Source organism: Phocoena sinus, chromosome 10 (genome assembly GCF_008692025.1).
Source record: "Phocoena sinus isolate mPhoSin1 chromosome 10, mPhoSin1.pri, whole genome shotgun sequence".
NCBI lineage: Eukaryota > Metazoa > Chordata > Mammalia > Artiodactyla > Phocoenidae > Phocoena > Phocoena sinus.
Window position 1 is genome coordinate 68075074 of NC_045772.1, and position 22752 is coordinate 68097825.

Sequence of the window (22752 nt, forward strand, 5' to 3'; positions counted from 1 at the left end):
TATACATATGTTCCCATATCTCTTCCCTCTTGTGTCTCCCTCCCTCCCACCCTCCTTATCCCACCCCTCTAGGTGGTCACAAAATACCGAGCTGAACTCCCTGTGCTATGCGGCTGCTTCCCACTAGCTATTTTACGTTTGGTAGTGTATATATGTCCATGCCACTCTCTCGCTTTGTCACAGCTTACCCTTCTCCCTCCCCATATCCTCAAGTCCATTCTCTAGTAGGTCTGTGTCTTTATTCCTGTCTTACCCCTAGGTTCTTCATGACATTTTTGTTGCCCTTAAATTCCATATATATGTGTTAGCATACAGTATTTGTCTTTCTCTTTCTGACTTACTTCACTCTGTATGACAAACTCTAGGTCCATCCACTTCATTACAAATAGTTCAATTTTGTTTCTTTTTATTGCTGAGTAATATTCCATTATATATATGTGCCACATCTTCTTTATCCATTCATCCAATGATGGACACTTAGGTTGTTTCCATCTCTGGGCTATTGTAAATAGAGCTGCAATGAACATTTTGGTACATGACTCTTTTTGAATTATGGTTTTCTCAGGGTATATGCCCAGTAGTGGGATTGCTGAGTCATATGGTAGTTATATTTGTAGTTTTTTAAGGAACCTCCACACTGTTCTCCATAGTGGCTGTACCAATTCACATTCCCACCTATCTGCTGCTTTTTCTAGCCAGTGTTTAAAAAAAATTTTTTTTAAATATGCTTTTTTGTCTAGAAGTTCTATTTGGTTTCCTTTGAAATCTGCCTAATATTTCCTCATACAGTTCTGTTCCTTCATTATTTTTTTCTATTCCTTAAAAAACTCCAATCATTTAAAATATATTTTAAAATACTTTTTGATCATGTTTCTCTGATATTCTGAGTTCATGAGATTCTAATTCTCTTTTTTTTTGTATGTTTGTCTCCTGACTCATTTTCATGGTATTTTACTTCAGTGCAATTTATTATTGCTATTGATATTATTATTATTATTTAATTGTGATTATATCTTCATCAGAATTTTTTCTCTTATATGCCAGAAGTTGTGGAAGCTCCCTTAATGGAATTTTTACATTTGCTTCTTCAGGAGACTCTAGGGGTTTTATTCTAATTTCTGATTTTATAATTTCTTATACCAGTGCAGATGTAATTTTGGACCGTGTGCTTATAAGTGCCAAAGCTTGAGATTTGACATTTATTACAGGTGACTTTGTTTTCCACCTATGGTCATGTGCAGCTGGCAAGCATTCTTGTCAATTCTTGGGCCAATTTGTGCAAAATATATGTGTAATATAATCATTCATATCTCCCTATTTTTATTGGAGGGATCAGTAACATCTTCACATCTTCTGGCTTTGGCCATAATTTATTGTTTCCAGTTCTTGTGTGGATGGTAAAATCCTACCCCATTGTCTTAAGGCCCCTACTGTGTCCGAAACCCTGTGTCCTACCCTCTCCCAATCATTGCATGAGTTACTCTTTTGTCTGCCAATTTTCAGCTATCTCTGCTTTCCCCTAGCATCTGGAAATTTTTTTTCATTTTTTATGTAAAGTTCATCTATGAATAAAAAAATCTTGAAAATTTGTGATAAAATTTTATTTATCACAAATTTTATTTGTGATGTATTTATGAATAGAAGAGGATTCTTTCAGGGTCAGTAGAGTCTACCATTTTGACCGAACTTTACGTGGTTAGTATTTATATTAGTTTTCTGTGAATGCTGAAACGAATTACCACAAATTTAGTGATTAAAACAACAGAAATTTATTATCTTACAGTTCTGTAGTTCAGAAGTCTAAAACAGTTTTCACTGGGCCAAAATCAAGGTATTGGCATGGTAGTATTCCTTTGTGTGTGTGTGTGTGTGTGTGTGTGTGTGTGTGCGTGCACGCGTGTGTGTGTGTGCGTGTGCGTGTGTGTGTTGGGGGAGAGAGCATTATTATGCCTATCACAATGACTGAAAGCAAAAATTTTAACATTGTATAAAGGATCTGTTTAATACATGAGACAATCACAACTTAAAGGGGTGAGGATAAAGGGACCAATATGGTGGTAAAATTTCTATGTTCCAATTCAAGAAGTAACACATGGACTTTAAAGTAGATGGTGAAAAGTATGTATATTGTATTCCCTACAACAGCAATTTAAAAAGCTACACAAAATGGGGCTCCCTTGGTGGCGCAGTGTTGAGAGTCCGCCTACTGATGCAGGGGACGCGGGTTCGTGCCCCGGTCCCACATGCCGCGGAGCGGCTGGGCCCGTGAGCCGTGGCCGCTGAGCCTGCGCGTCCGGAGCCTGTGCTCCGCAGCGGGAGAGGCCACAGCAGTGAGAGGCCCGCTTACCACAAAAAAAAAAAAGCTACACCAAATGATATAGTTATGAGACATATAGATAAAATGGAATATTAAAAATACTGGCATTTAGTGGGTAAAGACCAAGGATGCTTTTAATCATCCTACAAGGCACAGGACAATCCTAACAAAGAGCTATCCAACCTTAAAATGTCAATAGCTCTAAGGTTGAGAACCTCTGCCCTAAATAATACAATGATTCACCTTTATTATGATTTTCTAAAGCTTTGCATTTCCATTTTATGGAAACAGCTCTTCTCTGTACTCATATTTTAATGGTTTCCATAAATTTAATTAGGTCACATATTTACTATAGCAGGTTCAACTGGATTAATTCTGGATACAAAATACCACTCTTCTGGAGGGAGCATAAGCACGTGTGACAAGTTTACTAACCCCCAGCTTTCAGCATGTCATAGGTGAGAGTCAGAGATTGGTGAGTACCCCTGATTCTATGATTTGGTTGAGTGCAAGTAGGATAGGAGAATGTCTATATGTAAATATGTGTGCATATGTATATTTACTTTTCCCTCTCATTTTATGTTTCAATTTTTAATGTAACTTTTGTAGATACTTATTACAATTCATTTTTTTGGCTGTACTTCTATAGAAAGATTTTAAATTTCATGGTGAATAATTTCCTTTGAATTAATTCAATTCAATTACATTAATTTCATTTTGTGTAGTTTTGCAAATTTACAAAGTTACATAAAACAATATTTCATCACATATATGTACTGGAATATTTCTCGAAGTTTACAAAATTACAGATAGAATCAAATGAGAAAACTGAAAAGGAGAGATCATTAAAACTTAATTTGGAAAAGCTTACAGATTCTGATTTTTTCCCTTAAACATTCCAAGAACAGAGCTAAATATGTTCCCCTCATCCCATTATAGTATAACATAGTACATATTGCTCTACTGGAGCCTCAGACTCTACCCAGTAGGTATTTTGGTAACTAGCTGGGTAGGATCCTTTTGGAGAATTCAAAATCTACTTGTTTGGATGGAAAGTTAAGAAACTCAGTTGATCTTTGTACAGATTAACAATTTAATCGCTTTTGAAACTTACTTTTTCGGTATGGGACTTTAATGTCATTATTCAAAATTTACCTCAAAATTTAAGGGCTGTAGAATACTATATGCTGTTAACCTCAAGTATACTTTTGCCTGCTGAGAATTAGATCTCAAATGACCTCACTGTTATGGTTTCGCTGCATATGGTGAAGGGTGGGTAGAGCCTGCATGAGTGTGGTCAACGATGGGGTGGCTCTTCTCTCTTGCCCAGGCTCTGTAGTCGTCTTCTGCTCGTTTCTCTGCTCCTCGACCCCATCGCCCGTGTGTGTCATTATCTATCGATCATCTATCTATCTATCTATCTATCTATCTATCTATCTATCTATCTATCTATCATCATCTTTTATCTCTTCTTTTCGGGATGGGCAGGCACGCTGACTCTGTTGGCCTTGCCTCCTGCTGTCCTGGAGAACCAGAGCCCGGGTTTGGGCGCTGTGTTTGGCAGGGGGCGCGCGAGGTCCCGGAGCTGTCCAGCAGTTCCTGGCTAAGTTCTCCACTGCGCTCTCCGCACTGGGGAAGCTCTCCAGCGCCCCGCCCCGGCTAGGGAACCTCTCCCGCAGAGCTCCCAGGGCTTCCCAGGCTCGCCACCTGTCTCCGTCAGTTTCTCTCTACTTCCAGCCCCACCACGGGAGTCTACCTTGCCTTAGCAGTCTTCCTCCGCAACCCCCCGAGAGGGAGTCCCCTCTCTAGTCCCCGAGGTTGCGCGACTGTATGCGGGCTTCCCGCCTTTGCCTAAAGGGCGGGCGAGTGCGTCTCCTTCTAGCCTCGCCTTCTGCGATTGGGTGATCCTTTCTCTCTCAGTCTTTCTAGACAGGCGCCCGAAATCTCGGGGTGAGAGCAAAGACCGCCCATCAACTTAGCACCTTGAAATAGAATCTTTCGATCCCGAAGGAGGTTGGCGTTGCTGGGGTCGGCGGGAGAGGAAGAAGGAGGGCGGAGGCTGCAACGGCTCCGGGGCTAGCTAGACGGGGCTTGGAGACCGAGGAGCCCGTGCGGGAGAGGGACACCGGGCGCGGGGCCTCGCCCTCGGGCTCCCTCCCTTCTTCCTCTCTCCCCGCCTCCCGGCCCGCCCCTCCCTCTCCGAAGAGCCGTCTCTCCTCCGCGTGTCTCCGAGCGCTCTCTCCATTGTCTCTGCCTTTACAACAGGTTCGGGCGGGGGGGAAGACAGGCGGGTGCGGGGCCGCCCCAGCCCCGGCTTTCTTGGGGCGGCCTTCCTTCCTCCGGGTGTGAGTGCCTTCGGCTGCTTTGATTCGGCTCCGGAGCTAATTCCCCGGCGGAGCAGCCCCCGGCGAGTCCGACCCCTCCCTCAGGGCCGCCTCCCAGCCCGCGCCCCGCCGCCTGGGTCTGCGTGTGGGAATGATGTGCGCGTTGGAGGGTCTAAGTTCTTCACGCGCCTGGGGGGTCCTCCCTTTTTTTTCTTAGGCAACCAAATCGTACTCCTCTTACTAATCAGTAAATCCAAGGCAGCGGCAGGAAAGACGAACGCTGTTTTTCCCGCTTGATTCCAAGAACCTCTTCGATTTTTTATTTTTAAAGAGGGAGACGATGGACTGAGCAGATCCACACCATGGAGTCTCGGGTCTTACTGAGAACATTCTGTTTGCTCTTCGGTCTCGGAGCAGGTGAGTGGCCTCAGAGCTGGGGCGGGAGAAGGGATGGCCCCCGCCTCTGGGCAGCCCGCGCTGCCTGGGGACGCCTCGGTCTTCCTCCACCTGAAGTAGGTCTGGAGTGGGAAGCTTGGAGTAGGGGGTGGGTTTGGATTTGGATGTTTTTCTGTGCTTGTCTTGGAGACAGCAGGGCGGGTCACACCCCTAGTCCAGGGTCTGAGGGCCAAGGGGAACTTTGCACCGAGAGGGGTTTAAAGTAGGTCACGGAAATGGGACTGGGTGCTCTGCTCTTTAAATCTTGATTGCTGATCTCAGGTAAGGCAGCGGAGGGAGTCGCCTCTTGTCAGTTTCCAATATTGTCTCTAAGACGCGGTTCTTTGCTGCCTTGGAGGAAGAGACTTATATTTTGATGGAGGTTTTTCTTTCTTTCCTCCTCCCTCCCCCACTCCCACCAGTCTGGGGGCTTGGTGTGGACCCCTCCCAACAGATTGACGTCTTAACGGAGTTAGGACTTGGGGAGTCCACGACCGGAGTGCGCCAGGTCCCCGGGCTACATAATGGGACGAAAGCCTTTCTTTTTCAAGGTAAGAGGGGCGTGCTCAGTCCCCAGTGTGGTTTCAGTTCGGATAACCCCTGGAAGAGCTGGCCTGACCGCTCTTCCTAACTTCTGTTTTGCCTCATGGATGACATCTGAGCTGAGATGTGGAGGGGTCAGTGTGAAATACACACACCTTCCATCTCTTTTTAAGTGGCTTGGTTTCTCTCTTCCCCCACCCCCTCCTCTTTCTTACTTTGTACTCTTGCCAGTTCTAATGGATAGTCCCTTAATTACTGTACAGAAACTCCGATGGCAGATGGTTGATTTTGGAGTCTGAGTAACAATGAATTATAACACAAACGCCTCATTTGGGTGAAATTGATTTAGGTAGGGAATAGGGTAGCTTAATCTTAGTTAACACACTGCTCTCTGAAAGTTTCAAGTACAGTGGTGCCCAGTTGCAGAGGAATTTCTTTATGTGGGTAGCTTTGTGGAAAAATTAATATCTTTCAATAGTTTTAACTACTGTGTGTCACAAACACACTATATTTGAGACAAGATTCCTCATTGAAAGATAATGATTCTTCTCCATCAATGATAGGAGAAAGGAAATAATATTCTCTTAAAAGTTATTTTGAAAATATTTCAAATAAATGTTAATTCAAAAGTATACTTTGTCTCACCATTAATCGCGTACTTAGGATTTTTAAACTTTTCTTTTGAAGTCAGTGGGCTTTGGCTATGCACAAGTGTCTACATTTAAATTTATATTTAGGTGTGTTATGTAGTCAGAGCAAATTCCAATGCATCGATCCTTCAGCTTTGATTTACCAACCTTTTTGAAGACTGCTTGGTTTGTGGGAAGGTGCTGTAGCATGAGCTTCTAAAAGGTAGCTAAACACATACAGAAAGACTAGTTTCACATATGGTAAAGTAAAGATGAAGGCTAAAGAGAAATGGAATTTGGTTTAACATATTTGATGGACTGACTAAAGCATCTTCTCCCCACCCCACCCAGTTTTTCTTTTGTGATTTCGGTGCTGTGGCTTCAAAAAAAGTGCAACTCATAATTACTAAAGAGTTGGATATGCAAAATAAAACCACTTCAGCAAATTTGCCACCAAGAAATAGGCATAAAATAAAACTTGAGTGTTTCTGTAGTGGTGTTGTTGCGTGGTATAGCCAGTATGTGTCACCATGGACAGTAACACCAAAGCTTACAGTTGGAAAAGGAGGAAATTGACATGTGTTGCATTTATTTAAAGCAAGTTTACTCTTACAATAAGTTAAATGCAATTTTCTGTTTTAATTATGGTGAGCCCACTAAATGCTGTTATTGTGAGGGATATTCGTGATAATATTTTATTTACTTAAAGTTCTTTTTTTTTGGTGGGGAGTGGGGGTGTGATTTGGATATTGACTCCTTTAAGAACAATGACCAAATCTAATAAAGGAAATAAGACTTAGACTGTCAGCAAAATTCACAGAGCAGAATAAAAGTGTCATTAGAGTTAAGCTTCTGTTTTTCTCTTTTTCTTCTTCTCCTTTTTTTTCAATCTCTGAGTTTTCAATCCCTGTGAGCTGGAAACAAAATTACTTCAGGGCTGCCAATTTGATTAAGTGGAAAGCTTTACAGAAGCTAAAGCTCCTGATAAACAAATGGCGTTGAAGTGCCCTTAAAATTTCCAAAGGTCCTTTAAATTATACTGGTGTTCTTGTCTTTCTCTGAAGACCGTCTGAGCTGTCACAAATAGAAACCTTCAGGACTGTGCATTTTATGTTCTGATGCTAGACAATTTCTAGGAAATAGTCTCAAGGCACCAATATCTTCTGGTTAAATTTTTATAAGAAATGTTTAGGATTCATTTTTATTTAAATTGCCAGTTCTTCAAGGTAGGCATTGTGTTGTGAATGAATTGGCCATACTTACTACGTATCAGTGCACACCGATGAATTGTTTTGTTTCCTTGTTGGTACCAAGCACAATATTTAGACAGAGTAAATGCCTGGCAAATATAGTGTACGAGATTTGGAGGTGTAAAGTTTTATTTCATGCCAAATTATGCACCTTATTTCATATAGCCAATCAATCAGCAAGTATTTGCTACCTGCTGTGTTCTCAGTAGGCGTGTATTACTGATGTATTTATTATGCTCTAATGATTTCTCTGATTCTCAGATTTAGATTATAAAATGGACAATAGGTAGACCTTTGGCCCTGCTTGATAGTTTTGCATTACCTTGGAAAGGTCTTTTCTCTGCTATTAGAATGTGGAAACTGTTTTTAAGAAGTCAGTTCTGGGCTTTGCTGGGATTACATGGATTTTAGAGAGACAAAAGCTTTCAGCCTCTGAAGATTTTATGGACTCGCTTTATAGTGAATTGAGGGTGTGGCGGATATTTTTGTATAGTCTTCAAAATGGCATAGCAGGAATAGTAACACGTTACAAACCTGTGAGGTGCTCTCAGATTTCACATAAACTTATCAGATAAGTTACTTTGTGCTATCAGATATGTTCCAAATAGATGGAAGAGCTTTTTGAACCATCAAATCTCTCTATCTTCTTTTGTCTCTTATCTTTAAATTAAAGAAATCTCAACATACAATTTCCCAATGATTTTTGTTCATTTAATATTGCTTCTCCATTTAGCTAGTTCATTCTTCTCTTTATTGTTTTTTAAATATGCTTATAATTCAGTACTTTTAGAAACTAGTTTTTGTAAATTATTGTGCACTAAGAATCTACTATTACTTAATAACTATTATATTTATTACATATGTATAATGAAAGCAAGTAGAAATGTATTTCAAAGTCATACCTGATTTTTGTCATATATAGCATCACTAAAATTGTTTTGTTTTTGTTGAAATTTGGTTTACAGTTGCTTTGGGAATTGAAGTAATAAGATGCTAAATTAGATCATCTTTTGATACATGTGGCTTTTGATCTGTGCCAATTATATTTTTCAAAAGAAAAAAGTGACCAGGCAACAGTTTGGAGTCTATATCAAGATCTTCCATGTATTTCTAGCTACAGTCTGACTGATAGACACAAAAATACACTTATGGTTTTAAAAAATAGAGGACCAGGTTCTGACAGTCAAAAGACCTATGAAAAGTGGTAAAGAATTCTGAAATGTTAAGGGCTAGTGCAATTATAAATAGAATTCTACCAACCTTGTTTAAAGTCTAGGGAATATTCTTCAAGATAATGATTATAATAATCTTTCCTGTTTATACATGAGACACCAAGAATGAGAAGAGAATACAGAAGTATAGTTCTAGGACTTTCTAACATGATTTTTAGATCTTTGGTTTTAACGTTTTGTCTGGCCAGGTTCCCAAACTAGATAGTTTCCTCTGTTGGTTTAATAAAGTTTCTTCTAAGGCGTTCACAGATTTTATAATGTCACTAATCCCCACGAGGGAAGTAGATAAAATCAAAGCATTTTTTTCCCCGAGTTGGTCATTGGGAAATAAATATTTAGTAATTATTTTTAAAGAACTTTAAGATGTTAAAGGAAAAAAAATGTTCACAAGTCTACCTTATGCCAGTATTTGAAAACAGGAATGAAAATGGGCATTTGGTGGTGAGTCATTGGCTTGACTAGGCAACGGTAACTGCATTAAGGAAAGTGAGGTGGCAGTGAGTAGTACTCTTCTTCAGTATGAAGATCAGAGAGTATCTGTGGACTTAGAGACAATGGTCATTTTGATGCCGCATTAGAATAGAATAACACAATGACTATGGGCTTTGAAGAGATGGGCTTTGAAACCAGTTAGACCCAAGTGGAATTTCATTAGTTGTGTTTCTATGGTGAAGTTACTTAATTTCTATGAGCTTCAGTACCCTAAATTATAAAATTAATGTTATGAAGAATTTTTTTGTGCACCTATTCTGCTAGGTGTTAGGCCTATAACAAATGAAGTTAGAACTTTACTTTCATAGTGCCTTAAAAATAGTCATTAAACAAACAATTACACAGATAATAATTTCATCACTGTTAAGATAAATGATATGAAGAGAAGCTAAGGATGTAATGGGAATCTACGTTCTTGTTTAGGGAGTCACAGGATCAAGGAAACTGTCTTTGAAGGAGAGTCATTTACACTGATAGCCAAAGGATACATAAGAGTAGTCTGGGGAAGAGGAGCTGTGGGGATTCAGAAAGGAAGAGTAACACAGGCAAAGGAGATAGCATGAGCAAAGATCCTGACCTGAAATGAGCATGGTGCACTTGAGAAAATGGAAGAAATCCAGAGTAGTGGAAATGTAAGTGTTATGATATGAAATGAAGCAAACAAAGAAAGCACGGATCAGTTTACACAGTAGATCATATTTATACAGAAGAATTGAAAATTTATCATTATACAGTATATACTGTGGTGGGCAGAATAATAGTCCCTCAAAGTCCCTAAGCCTAGGAACGGAGAATATGTTGTGTTACATGTCAAGGGGGAATTAAGGTTGCAAATCTTGGATGATCTGGGTAGGCCTCATGTAATCACAAAGGTCCTTTAAATCTGGAAGAGGGATGTAGAAGAGTCAGTGTCAGAGTGAGGCAAAGAAGAATGACTAGACCTGCCGTTCATTGCTGGCTTTGAAGATAAAAGTGGGCCACGGCCAAAGCATGTGGGCAGTCTCCAGAATTTAGAAAAGCAAGAAAACAGATTTTCATTTAGTGTGTCCAGAAGGAACACAGCATAGCTGACACCTTGATTTTAGCCCAGTGAGATCCAATTTGAACTTCTGACCTCCAGAGATGTGAGATAATAAATTTGTGTTGATTTAAGCCAGTTATGTGTGTGGTGATTTGTTACAGCAGCAATAGGAAACTAATACAGATTTTGATTCATGGAAGTGGGGATGCTGTGAGAAATACCTAAAACTGTGGAAGTGGCTTTGAAATTGGGCAATAGGCATAAGCTGGAAGAATTTTGAGGGACATGATAAAAAAGGCTAGATTGCCTTGAATAGACTGTTAGTAGAAATATGGACATTGGTGATTCTACTAGTGAAGATTCAGAAGAAGATGGAACATGGTAAACAAAACCCAAATCACCTTTGAGAATACCTGAACTGTCATGAACAGACTATTTGTAGAAATATGGACATTAAAGGCAATGCTAGTGAGGGCTCAGATAGAAATCAGGAACATGTTATTGGAAACTAGAGGAAAGAATATCCTTGTTATATAGTGGCAGAAAGCTTAGCTGAATTCTGCCCTGCAGTTATGTAGAAAGCAAGACTTGTAAACATGAGTTTATATATGTAGCTGAGGTGATATATATGCAAAGTTTTAAAGGTGCAGCCTGGCTTTTTCTTGCTGCTTATAGTAAAATGTGAAAGGAGAGAGATAGATTGAGAGAAGAACTGTTAGGCAAAAAAGGAAGCAGAACTTGGTATTTGAGAAATTCTTAACATATCCAGATTGCAAAATATGCTAAAATTAGGAGATTCACTGGCAGGAAAGCCTACTCAGGAGAGAAAGCCAATAGTGTGGTCTAAAAACCTTTTGCTGGTGCCTTAGAAGTAAGGTCAGAGTATTCAGTCACATAGAGGGCACTTTGAGGAAATTGAACGTGTGACTCATGTATTCCCTCAGACAACTCAGTAGAAACCTGTAATAGAGATGGATTTATCCAGGAAATATTTGTGGAGGAGCCTGTTGTTTAATGGAGTAAATCTCTATGACGCATGTGGGAGACCCACAAGGTTCTTGAGAAAACCATACCAGCAATAACACTCCTGGCTTAACCTGAAAGGGCAAGTGAGAAGATGTAATGAAAGAAGGTTGTTGGGTCCCCAAAATTCTACAAGCAAGAAATAGGCTGGTTAAGTTACTCAGCTGCAAACATGTGCCACCTTTCATGGGCAGAACTGAGAGCCCAGAAGACAGAGCTCAGAGCCTAGAGGGTGGAGCCAAGAATCACAGAGGATTATTCGCAGATCTTAAAACCAAATGCAGTTTACCTGGCTGGATTTCAAAATTGCATGGATCTGGTGTCTAATTTTTTTAACTTCCATTTTCTCCCTTTTTGAATGTGGATGTCTATAACTGTTATCCTATTTCTATCCCACCATTTTATTTGGGGAGCAGTTAACTTGTTTCTTGAGTTTTACAGGTTTACAGATGACAGAAATTGTGTCCCAGGATGGATAATACCCAAAGTCTCTTTTTTTTTTTTGTGATACGCGGGCCTTTCACTGTTGTGGCCTCTCCCATTGCGGAGCACAGGCTCTGTACGTGCAGGCTCAGCGGCCATGGCTCACGGGCCCAGCCGCTCCGCGGCATGTGGGATCTTCCCGGACTGGGGCACGAACCCATGTCCCCTGCATTGGCAGGTGGGCTCTCAACCACTGCGCCACCAGGGAAGCCCCCAAAGTCTCATTTATACCTGATTTAGATGATGAGATTTAGGGCTTTTGAATTGATAAGATTTAGACCAGATTTTAAACTTTGGGTTGATATTCTAATGGGTTGAGACTTTGGGAGACTTTGGGATAGAGTAAATGTGTTTTGCCTGTGAGATGGTTATAAATCTTGCTGAAGGACAGATTATGGTAGGCTGGATAATGGTCCTCCAACTGTCCACATACTAAATCCTGAGAACCTGTAAATATGTTATGTTACGGGGTAAGGGGGGATTAAAGTTGCTGAAGGAATTAAGGTTGCTAATCAGTGGACTTTAAAATATGGAGATTATTTGGGATTATTTGGGTGGACTTTATGGAATCACTCGGGGGCTGCCCACAGGGCCATGTACCCAGGGCCATGGCCATGGCACTCCTTTAAATATGGAGGAGGGAGGTAGAAGAGTCAGTGTCAGTGTAATGTAACATGAGAAAGACTTGATTGGTCCTTGCTGACTTTGCACTTGGAAGGTGGTCTTGAGCCAAGGAATGTGGGCAGCTTCTAGAAGCTGTAAAAAGTGAGGAAATGGATTTTCCCCTAGAACCTCCAGGAGGATCTCAGCCTCACAGACACCTTGATTTTAGCCCAGTGGGATTCATTTTGGACTTCTGAACCTCTAGAACTGCGAGATAATAAATTTGCATTGACTTAGCCATTAAGTTTGTGGTGATTTGCTACAGCAGCGATAGGAAACTGCTGTATGTGTTAAATGTTAATTTATTTTGTAACTGAATTACACTTTCTTTTGAGCCCTCCTTCTACTATCCATGAGAATAAATTTGTTCAGTGGTTGGAAACTTGAACTAGTCAGTTAAAGTTATCTTAGTCATTTGGGACTTAAAAGTTTTTTAAGTGTAAATTCAGAGTCTTCATACTAAATGATGAGTCTTTAAGGGATTCTCTCCATCATTCTGAGGACAAACAGAGTAAAATCAAGTTGTGGGTTTTTTCAATTGTGCTTATTTTTCAAAAATGCACCCCTTCTTCCCCCAAAAGGTTCATCCAGAGGTTGAGGGGGAAAATTAGAAAGCATGCATGTTTTGGAAGTAGAATGGATAGCACTTAGCATGGTGTTTGGCACTCAGTAAGTATGGTAGTCAGAATTATGGACAGGGGCAAGAATTACTAGAGTTCTTTATCAAAAGTGCCAGGGGTGGGCTTCCCTGGTGGCGCAGTGGTTGAGAGTCCGCCTGCCAATGCAGGGGACACGGCTTCGTGCCCCGGTCCGGGAAGATCCCACACGCCGCGGAGCGGCTGGGCCCGTGAGCCATGGCCGCTGGGCCTGCGCATCCGGAGCCTGTGCTCCGCAACGGGACAGGGGTATCTGTAGGATGCCAACTAGGTTTGATTTGGGAGAAGCTGGAGCAGTCTTGACAGGCTCTGACTGGTGAATGATCTCAAATGTCATGGCTAAAGCGCACCCTGGATAATAGCTGAAGTGAAGGGCCTTTCTGTGGCTTCATTCCATCTCCCACTAGCTCATTCACCTCATGCTGGTCCCAGACCCCATTCTTGCAGACACCTATCCTTTTCTGAGTTCTTGTTATTATCTGTCCATAATTCAGATAATTATTGTCTGTATGCTATCTGGTAACTTTGGTATTAGATATTAAGGCCTTATGGTGTGATGTCTCCTGTTGATTTTACTTTAATTCAATTTAACAAATATTTATTGCATTGCTATTATGTATAAGGATAGGACATACATACAGTATAATAGAGGAAAGAAGATGTCTACGTAAGTTATTACAGGAGGTAAAGCAGGAACCAAAGTTTAATTGTAAATAGTGAAAAAGTAAATTTGGGACTTTATGTTAAAGAAGCTAGAAACTGTGACAATCATTTGTCCTAGTCTACATTTGACAAAATGTAGGTGATCATTTAACTATTAGTCAGTTATAAGAACAAGTGAATAAAATCAAGTGTTGGGGTTTTCTGTTTGCTTATTTTTGCAAAAATATCTGAGGACTATCTCTTAACCTTTTAATAAGAAATCATTTATTTTGAGGTATTTATCATTTTGGTCAAATTTTTATTTTTCATGTTAAAAATTTATCTACCTATATAAGATCGTCATAAGTTAGTGCCTTTGTGTGTCATTTGAGCATTCCTCTTACATTGTTTTTATCAATTTTATGAAACTTTTCATCTTTTGCTAGTCTTAGTTTAGAATTGACATTGAAGAGAGATGCCAGTCATGTGGAAACTCATTTTTTAGGGGATAATTTTTGTTATGGTAACTTTTGCTTCACATATGTTGAAACTCAGATATAAACTACTGTAATTAAGAAGAATTAGGGAGAGAATACATGGGAAGAAAAGTGGAGCACAGCTCTTCCCTTTCCCATTAGGGCTGCTGCCAGGAACTGGACACGGGCCCTTGGACAAGTATTTGCTGAGTTGTTCTTGATGGCAACCCTCCTGACAGCCTTCATTCTGGGGAAGGGATGGGGAACCCAGACAACCAGGTGTCTCTCCCTTCAAAGAGAAGATTTAGAATGTGGACAACAAACCAGTGCTTGGAAGGTCACACTCTACCTGTCTAGACAAAGGGAAGAAATGATGGAGACAATTCCAAGTTCAAATTGATGTGCAGTAGTCATTAGGAACATGGACTCCAGAGCTAGGTATCTTGGGTTCAAATTTTGGTTCCTTTGTTCACTAGTGTGAACTTGAATTTGTTGTTTAACGTATCTCTGCTTCAATTGAGATAATGACAGTACTATTTCTTAGAGTTGATGTGTAGATTATATGAATAAAACTGTGTATGGCATTTACTAAACATTCAGTACACGTTAAATATTGTTTTTATTTGGAATTAGCTTAGCAGCAGATCAAGCTCCCTTGGATTGTTTTAGGGGCTCCCTGGTAGAAATGCTGGATTTTGTGGAGGAGCTAACCTAAGGTGACTTTCATGTGATGCAGGGATGAAGGTGAAGGTAGAGTGGAGTGGGGGAGAAACTGGCCCTGAAGCATCTCCTGTTCTATTTTTGTTGTTTGGGCTTTACTTGGGAGAAGAGGACATGTGGTTTTAGGTAGAGAGAAATGAGAACAAATGGTCAGTTTGGAGAGGAAGGGGTAAAATCTGCCCTGTTGTACCACTGTTCAGAAGTTGGGGGGGGGGCATAGAGAAAACCAGCAAAAGAAGATTCAGAACATAGTTCCTCTACAGTCACCCCAACACACATTACTTTTTAAGTGTATTAAAGGTTTAGCTTAGATTTTGAATCATGTATTGTGGGGAGAAGTGTTAGAAGTTCTGAAAAACAACACAGTTGTTCTCCCTGACTCTGTCTGGGTCACCTTGGCTTTCCTTGACAAGGTACCAGCTTGGTCTGTTGGTGGGAGCTGGTGGTAGAGGATAAGATTCCAGGGAACCTTGAATGGTGGTTTAGGGGCCAGGGTAATGTTGACAGAACCTTTGGGGGTGGTCCTTTGGGTCCTTTCTGAATCAGAATCACTTTCCCTACATTTCCTGCTACATCTTTGGCTTTTCTTTTTCTTTCTTTTTTTTTTTAACATCTTTATTGGGGTATAATTGCTTTACAATGGTGTGTTAGTTTCTGCTTTATAACAAAGTGAATCAGTTATACATATACATATGTTCCCAAATCTCTTCCCTCTTTGGCTTTTCTTGAATATCTTGCTGGCATGATTGTTTCTCTCTATAGTCCCTTTGCCAATTTTCATTCCAGTGGCACCTGGGACTCTGGTCTTAAGTGATGTACCGTCTTGTCTCTCTGTTGAGACTGTAAGTTCCCCAGGGAAAGGATCATGCCATATACTTTTCCTGGCCACTAAATCTCTGTGCCAGTTCCTTCTCTGCATTGTTTTTCCTCTTCCTTTTTCCTGGTGAACTTTTACATATTATTCAGGACTCACCTAAGATACTAATCTTTCCTTGGTAGAATTGTTGTTTCTTCTTCTGTGTTCTCTAAGCTTTCTTTACTGAAACAACCACCTCGCTGTATTATAGCTAGGGTTTTCTTTTTAACATAAAAACTCTGACCACTTTTATTTTCCTTGCTGCTACTTCCCCGATCCACACCATCGTCATTTTTTTTTTTTTTTTTTTGCTGTACGCGGGCCTCTCACTGTTGTGGCCTCTCCCGTTGCGGAGCACAGGCTCCGGACACACAGGCTCAGCAGCCATGGCTCACGGGCCCAGCCGCTCCGCGGCATGTGGGATCTTCGCGGACCGGGGCCCGAAGCCGTGTCCCCTGCATCGGCAGGCGGGACTCTCAACCACTGCGCCACCAGGGAAGCCCACCATCGTCATCTTTTGCCTGTATTATTGCAATAGCCTCCTAAGCAGTCTTCCTGTTTACCCTTTTGCCCCCCTGCAGTCTGTTCTCAACATACTTGTCGAGTGATCTTTGCAAAACATAATTCACATCGTGCCACTGCTTTGCCCCAAACATTCAACGGTTCCCCATTTCACTCAGAGTCAAAAATAAAGTTCTCATTATGCCCTACAAAGACCTACATGAACACTGCCACCCCACCGCATTACTTTCTGGCCTACTTTGCGGCTCTCTGCCCTGCTGTTGGCTTTAACCCTACTGTCCTTCCCGTTCCTTCAATAGGCCTGGCACTCTCTTGACTCAGGGCCTTTGCCCTGGCTATTTGTAATGCCTGGAATCCTACTCTCCCAGATGTCTACATGTTTTCCCACTAACTTTCTTCAGATGTTTTCTCAAGTATCAGTTTGTTAATGAGGCCTACCCTGACCACTGAGTAAAATTTCAACTTGTCTTTTACCCCACAAGTATTCTTGATACCCTTTATTCTGATCTGTTAATTTCCATAACATTTACCATCTAACATGCTATGTAACGCACTTATTTATCATTTGAATTGTTTATTCTCTTTCTTCTCTCTGGAGAGTAAGCTCCATAGAGCAGGGCTTCTTGGATGTTTTATTAACTAATATATCACCCAAGTGCCTAGCGTATAGTAAGAACTCCATAAATATTTGTCACTTGAATCTACTTGTCTTGCTAACTAGATTGCGATCTCCTTGAGGCTTGGGACTCTGCCTTGCTCCTTGTGGCCTCCTGGCCTATTGTGGTGGCACACATGATATGCTCAGTAAACCATCAGTAAGTGAATATTTGTAATGTTGAATTGAGTCCATTTAGTCATGATTGTTTGTTTTTAATCTGATTGTTTTTGGTGACATTATTATATCTTATATTTATGTAACTTTAAAGAAGGCTGAAGAACTCTTGTACTAGATCCAAACACCTACGTTCTTCTCCAGTAAGAAAAGGTAAGAGGGTTGAGAGGCATTGAAAAAGGGTAGCTCTGCTTAACTTAGTCTCTGAATTATTCTGAGAGAGCTCTTCTCTATCCCAAGATGAAGTGTGCCACAGAGGAAACAGCAGCATGGTGAAGAACCTGGACATCGTGAACACTTGTTAAAATTTTACTTTGAAGTATTGTGAATTCACCATTTAGCAGAGACACTCATATTCATATGAACGTACTAAGAAAGATTTCCAAGGCAGATGGGATTGATTTGGGTTATCTATGCTATGGTACTTTTCCACTATTGCAAATCAAGCAGACAGACTGGAGTGTATCCAGAGGACAGCAACTGGAGAATTGAACGGTTTGGAAACCATGTCAGATGAGGAACAGGTGAAAGAGTTGGGAATTTTTAGCCTGGAGAATAAAAGACACTGGAGATAGGACCCTATATTTCAGATAATTGAAGGACAGTCATGTACAGGAGGGCTTAGGTTTATTTTGTGTTGTTCTAGAGCAGTAATGCCCAAATGTCAGCCTGATGATCAGTGGTTAATTGACTGCCTTGTTAAAAATACTCTCTGGCCTTCCTAAACTAACTAAGTTTGTATTTCTGGGGGGTGAATCCTAGGAATCTATAGTTTGAAAAATCTTCCTGTGATTTTGATGTTCAGCCAAATTTGTGAACCACTGTCTAGAACTAAGCTGTCCAATATAGCAGCCACTGACCACATGTGGTTCTTGAGCACTTGTGCCTCGTACAGACTGAGATGCAGTGTAAGTGTCAAAATACACATGGGGCTCTGAAGACAGTCTACAAAAATAATGTAAAATCTCAATATTTTAATGTTGATTATATGTTGTAATAATATTTTGGATGTATTTGGTCAAATACGTACATTATTAAAATGAAAATCACCTGTTCCTTTATTTTGAAATGTGGCTAATAGAAACTTAAAATTATTTATGTGACTCACATTTGTGGCTCTCCTACTTCTTCTACTGGGCAGAACTGTTATAGAGGGCAAAACTAGGATCTGCAAAGGAAGTTAGGAAGAGGAAATTTTGGAGTCAACGTAAGAAAAGCATTTTCAACAAATAAATTCAAAAATTAAGAGGCTTATTTTAAGTGATATTTATCCATCCATCTGTCCATCCATCCATCCAATAAACATGCTTCTAATAATACTCAAATAGAGATTAAATGACCTATTTCAGGGAAGATGTTTCAATGGGTGTGGGGTGGGGATTAGGACTAAATGATTTCTAAGGTTACTTTAGTTCCAGCTAAAAGTGAATTACTATCTTTTCCCTTTTAATTAACTTTTTATTGTAACTACAGGTGTCCAGGGCATCTTCTTTTTCATCTGTCTGACAATCCTTGACTCTCTCTTCATAACAGTTCCCTTTTAAAAAGCATCTTGAAGTTCTAGTACTCTGAAGTTTGCTACTGAGAGATATTCTGTCATTTACTCCTGTGCTGTGCATTTTGTATCTGATTTATAAATATTCCTTCTTTTTAAAAATTGAAATATAGTTGATTTACAATGCTGTGTTAATTCTGCTGTACAGCAAAGTGATTCAGTTATATATATATGAACATTCTTTTTTATATTCTTTTCCATTATGGTTTATCACAGGATATTGAGTATAGTTCCCTGTGTTACACAGTAGGACCTTGTGGTTTATCTATTCTATATATAATAGTTTGTGTGTGCTAACCCCAAACTCCCAATCCATCCCTCCCTCCACCCCCATGCCTCCTGGCAACCACAAGTCTGTTCTCTATGCCTGTGAGTCTGTTTCTGTTTCGTAGATAGGTTCATTTGTGTCATATGAATATTCCTTCTTAATGGTAGTGATTCACTTTATTTCTTCCATTCACTGGTGTCTTAGTGTTTAATCTATTTTGCTTGTCTATTTAAATGGAGAATCCCCTAGGCAAGCAGTATGTCTAATTCTATGTTCTTATAGTCTAACACATTGTACTGGTGGACCATTAAATGTTCCAGAAAAAGTGCCAAATAGATTAAGTATTTTAGAGCAGAATATAACCTATATTTTTAGAACTCATTTAAATTTCCGGCAGTAATTGGTAGCTGAACATCCTCACTATGAGTTGTGTGTGTTGACATATACTTGTAACTGAGCAGAGTTCTTCCTGGAGACTAACAGATTGTTAAAAAAAAAAAAAGACACATAAAAACGGTTGCTGCATGCTACCAATGAGAGGCAGTGCTCCTAGTAACTCAATGTTGAACCTGGATGTTTCCTGAGAGCCTGTTGATTTTGGAGGAGGACATGTTCACTGATATACTTTGGTGTATTCTTACTACATTTCATCAAATTGCTAATTATACTATAAATACAGATTTCTTTAAAGTGTTTGAGTACTCCTGAGAGGCAGCTTATTTTATGTTACCATCATTCATGTTTGTTCTTCCTTCTGAGACATTTTCAAAAGTTCAGTTGAAATGTAAATACTTTGCTTCTGTTAAGACTTCCTATCCCCTGATGTTCAGACTGAATTTTTATAGGATACTTAATAGATAATTTAATTCAAACATCTTAGAAAAGCACTGTGACTCTAGGCTTTCTGTTTTTGCCTTTCAAATGAAAACAAGGAGATTTTTCACTACAGGAGAGGAAACATCATACCCCAAGTAAAGGGGAGATTTGCTTTAAGATGTCTCAAAGGTGGGAGTGTTGCATCCAAATTTGAGACCAAAGAATCCAAACTTGGGCTTGTCTGGGGTTTTAGGACACTTCATGTTTCATTACTATTCTGAAAGAAAACATGTGGACATGACTTTACCAAATTTCTTTAACTTAAAATTCGAGGGTCAGAAGTTGGAACTCAATTTAATTGGACTTTTAACATTTCAAACTCAAATCTGAGTTGCCTTTACCATAACCCTTACTAAATTCTTCCTGAAGTTCATCACTAATTTCTGTGATAAACAGTAGTCCTGAAGAGACAGGACATTGTTTTAAATTATACTTTTCATAGGCTATTATGGGTTAAAATTAAGAATTTTTTGAGGTTGAAATGAATTGGATATAAGCGCTTGAGTTGGAATGTTAAGTTGCAGTATGGGAATTTGCAAGAAATCAGGCCTATAAAGGGAAAGAAAAGAACTCAGAATAAATGTGTATTTACTGCTACTCACCTTGGAACACTGACTCTGATGCAGAGGTCAATTTTTTTCAAGTTGCTGCAAAAATTTCATTAGCCTTATCATAGATGCCTCTCTACAACAAAGTATCTCATGGTACTTTTCATCCTTTTGCTGCTGTGGGTCTACTTTTTAATAATTGAGTTGCATTTCCAGTGACAATAGTGTAATTTAAATTGTTCTTTGATAACACACTTCCAAATTAGAACATGTTTCAGAGACTAATGGAAAAAAAATGAGTGTTCACTCTGTGAATCATTGAGCAGGCAGGAAAGTGTCCAGTGGGGAGAACTCACCTATTTAATGGATGATTACTTTTTGTTATTTTGGTCAGCAAATTAGCAAAGTCAGAGGGTGAAGTCGGGGAAAGGCCAGATAGGCTGTGGAAAGTTGCAGGCTCAGTCTTATTTCTGAAACTTTCCGGGACTGATGTTAATTACACAGGCATCAGACTAGAAAAGGCCTGCTTTTAAGTAAACACTATCCTAGCTGTCATGAAGAAACTAGAGGGAATGTTTAAACTGTAGCCATCTGTGTGTAACAAAGCTTTTCTCTCATGGGAAGAAAACAGAATAGAGGTGCAAATGCAGAACTACCTCTTTTTAGACTTTCTGAAGTCATTATATAACCATGCAACAAATATGTACTACTGGGAGATATCGGAGGGTTCGTTTTCCTTTTTTTTTTTTATTATAAATTTAGTTATTTATTTATTTTTGGCTGTGTTGGGTCTTCATTACTGCGCCAGAGCTTTTCTCTAGTTGCGGTAAGTGGGGGCTACTCTTCGTTGTGGTGCGTGGGCATCTCATTGCGGTGGCTTCTCTTGTTGAGGAGCACAGGCTCTAGGCACACGGGCTTCAGTAGTTGTGGTTCGTGGGCTCTAGAGCACAGGCTCAGTAGTTGTGGCTCACGGGCTTAGTTGCTCCGCAGCATGTGGGATATTCCCGGACCAGGGCTCGAACCCGTGTCCCCTGCATTGGCAGGTGGATTCTTAACCACTGCACCACCAGGGAAGTCCCGGAGGCTTCGTTTTCTTTCCACACTATCTTAGTAGAAGAAGTAGGTAAGGAAAATATAATTTGTTATTTTTTTTTTCCAACAGTGTATGTTGGGATATAACTCCACAGAAGGAAGTGTTCAAATCATAAACTGAGATGTGGAATTTCAGGTACAAGCTCTCTATTCAAGGAAAAATAGTAAATCAAATGCTCTGTTGATATTGATGACCATTGGACAGTGAATACATTTAGATTTTAGTGGATTAAATGGAGAGAACTCGTAAAATAAATCTATAAAAATATGAGAGAGGACGATGGGAAGTGTAGAATGAATGTTCTACATGCTTGCTGCAGAGAGACTTATTTTTAATTAGAGAAAGTAGAACGGAGTGCACTTTCGAAGAAAAGATCAAATGTTTTTGAAGGACAAAATCCGTCTTTGTGGCATGTAGGTACTGAGGAAGAACACTGTATGGCATAAGATACCGCAAGCAGATTCAGCTGTCAGTATGTGATGCGTGAAAAGGCCTGGGTACTGCTGGCTCTGGAATTGGGTCTCACTGGTACAGATTGCTGCCAACATTTGGAACTGAAATAGGCCATTTTTCACATGGCGCATCCTCCCTCTGTAGGAGGAATGGGGTTTATAACAAGTGTTAGCCACTATTCAGTCCTCCAGATAGACCCGTGAAGCTTTTTTGCATTTTGATTTTGAAAGCACTATATCTTTGGAGCTATAGGTTAATTCTGTCTGTAGCTATAGCAGTAAATAAACAAATTGCTGGTGAAAATTGAAGATTTAGCAGGATGCTAAAAAAGACTGAAAAAAAGATAGATAATACTTGACTTTATATCATTCTGTTTGGTATTACCATGAACTAACAGTGGTTGGTTATCTTTTTTTAATATGTACATATATTGTTATTGACATGCAATCATAAGCAAAAAAAACCCAAATTTGGACTGGTCTGGCGTTTTAGTCCATTTAATGTTTCAGTATTTTTCTTATAGAAAATGCATAGAAATGACTTTACAAAATCCCTTACCAAATTTTTCCTGAGGTTTACCATTAATATTTATTTGTGAATGTGGATTCTTTACTCCTCTTGATTTATGGTGGCGGGTGTATGAGTTTGTCAGACTAACCCAGTCAGATCCTTCTGACTGGGTTATGTGCTGACCAGATGGATTAAGGTATTTCTATTATAAACAATAACTGTTTAGGGTTCTCTTGCTAATTCTTTGAACAAAAAAGGGAATGATGAATTACTTGATTAATACAATATGGATAGCATTCTAGCCGAATTTTATTCATAATTATATAAATTAAT

At 39.8% G+C, this 22752-nt stretch overlaps 1 protein-coding gene across 3 annotated transcripts in view; it reads left to right on the forward strand.

The window, feature by feature from the left end:
* Positions 1–4244: 4244 nt before the first annotated feature.
* The window catches only part of NELL2 (neural EGFL like 2), a 402299-nt gene continuing 383791 nt past the window's right edge, over positions 4245–22752 (forward strand). The window contains exons 1-3 of one of the 3 annotated variants that reach the window (XM_032646188.1): positions 4245–4582; positions 4973–5058; positions 5499–5627. In XM_032646188.1, the coding sequence (XP_032502079.1) occupies positions 5004–5058; positions 5499–5627 (184 nt within the window). In that variant the 5' untranslated portion in view covers positions 4245–4582; positions 4973–5003. Of the gene's footprint in view, positions 5059–5498; positions 5628–22752 lie in introns of all 3 variants that reach the window. The other 2 variants (XM_032646187.1, XM_032646186.1) reach the window with 2 other exon arrangements.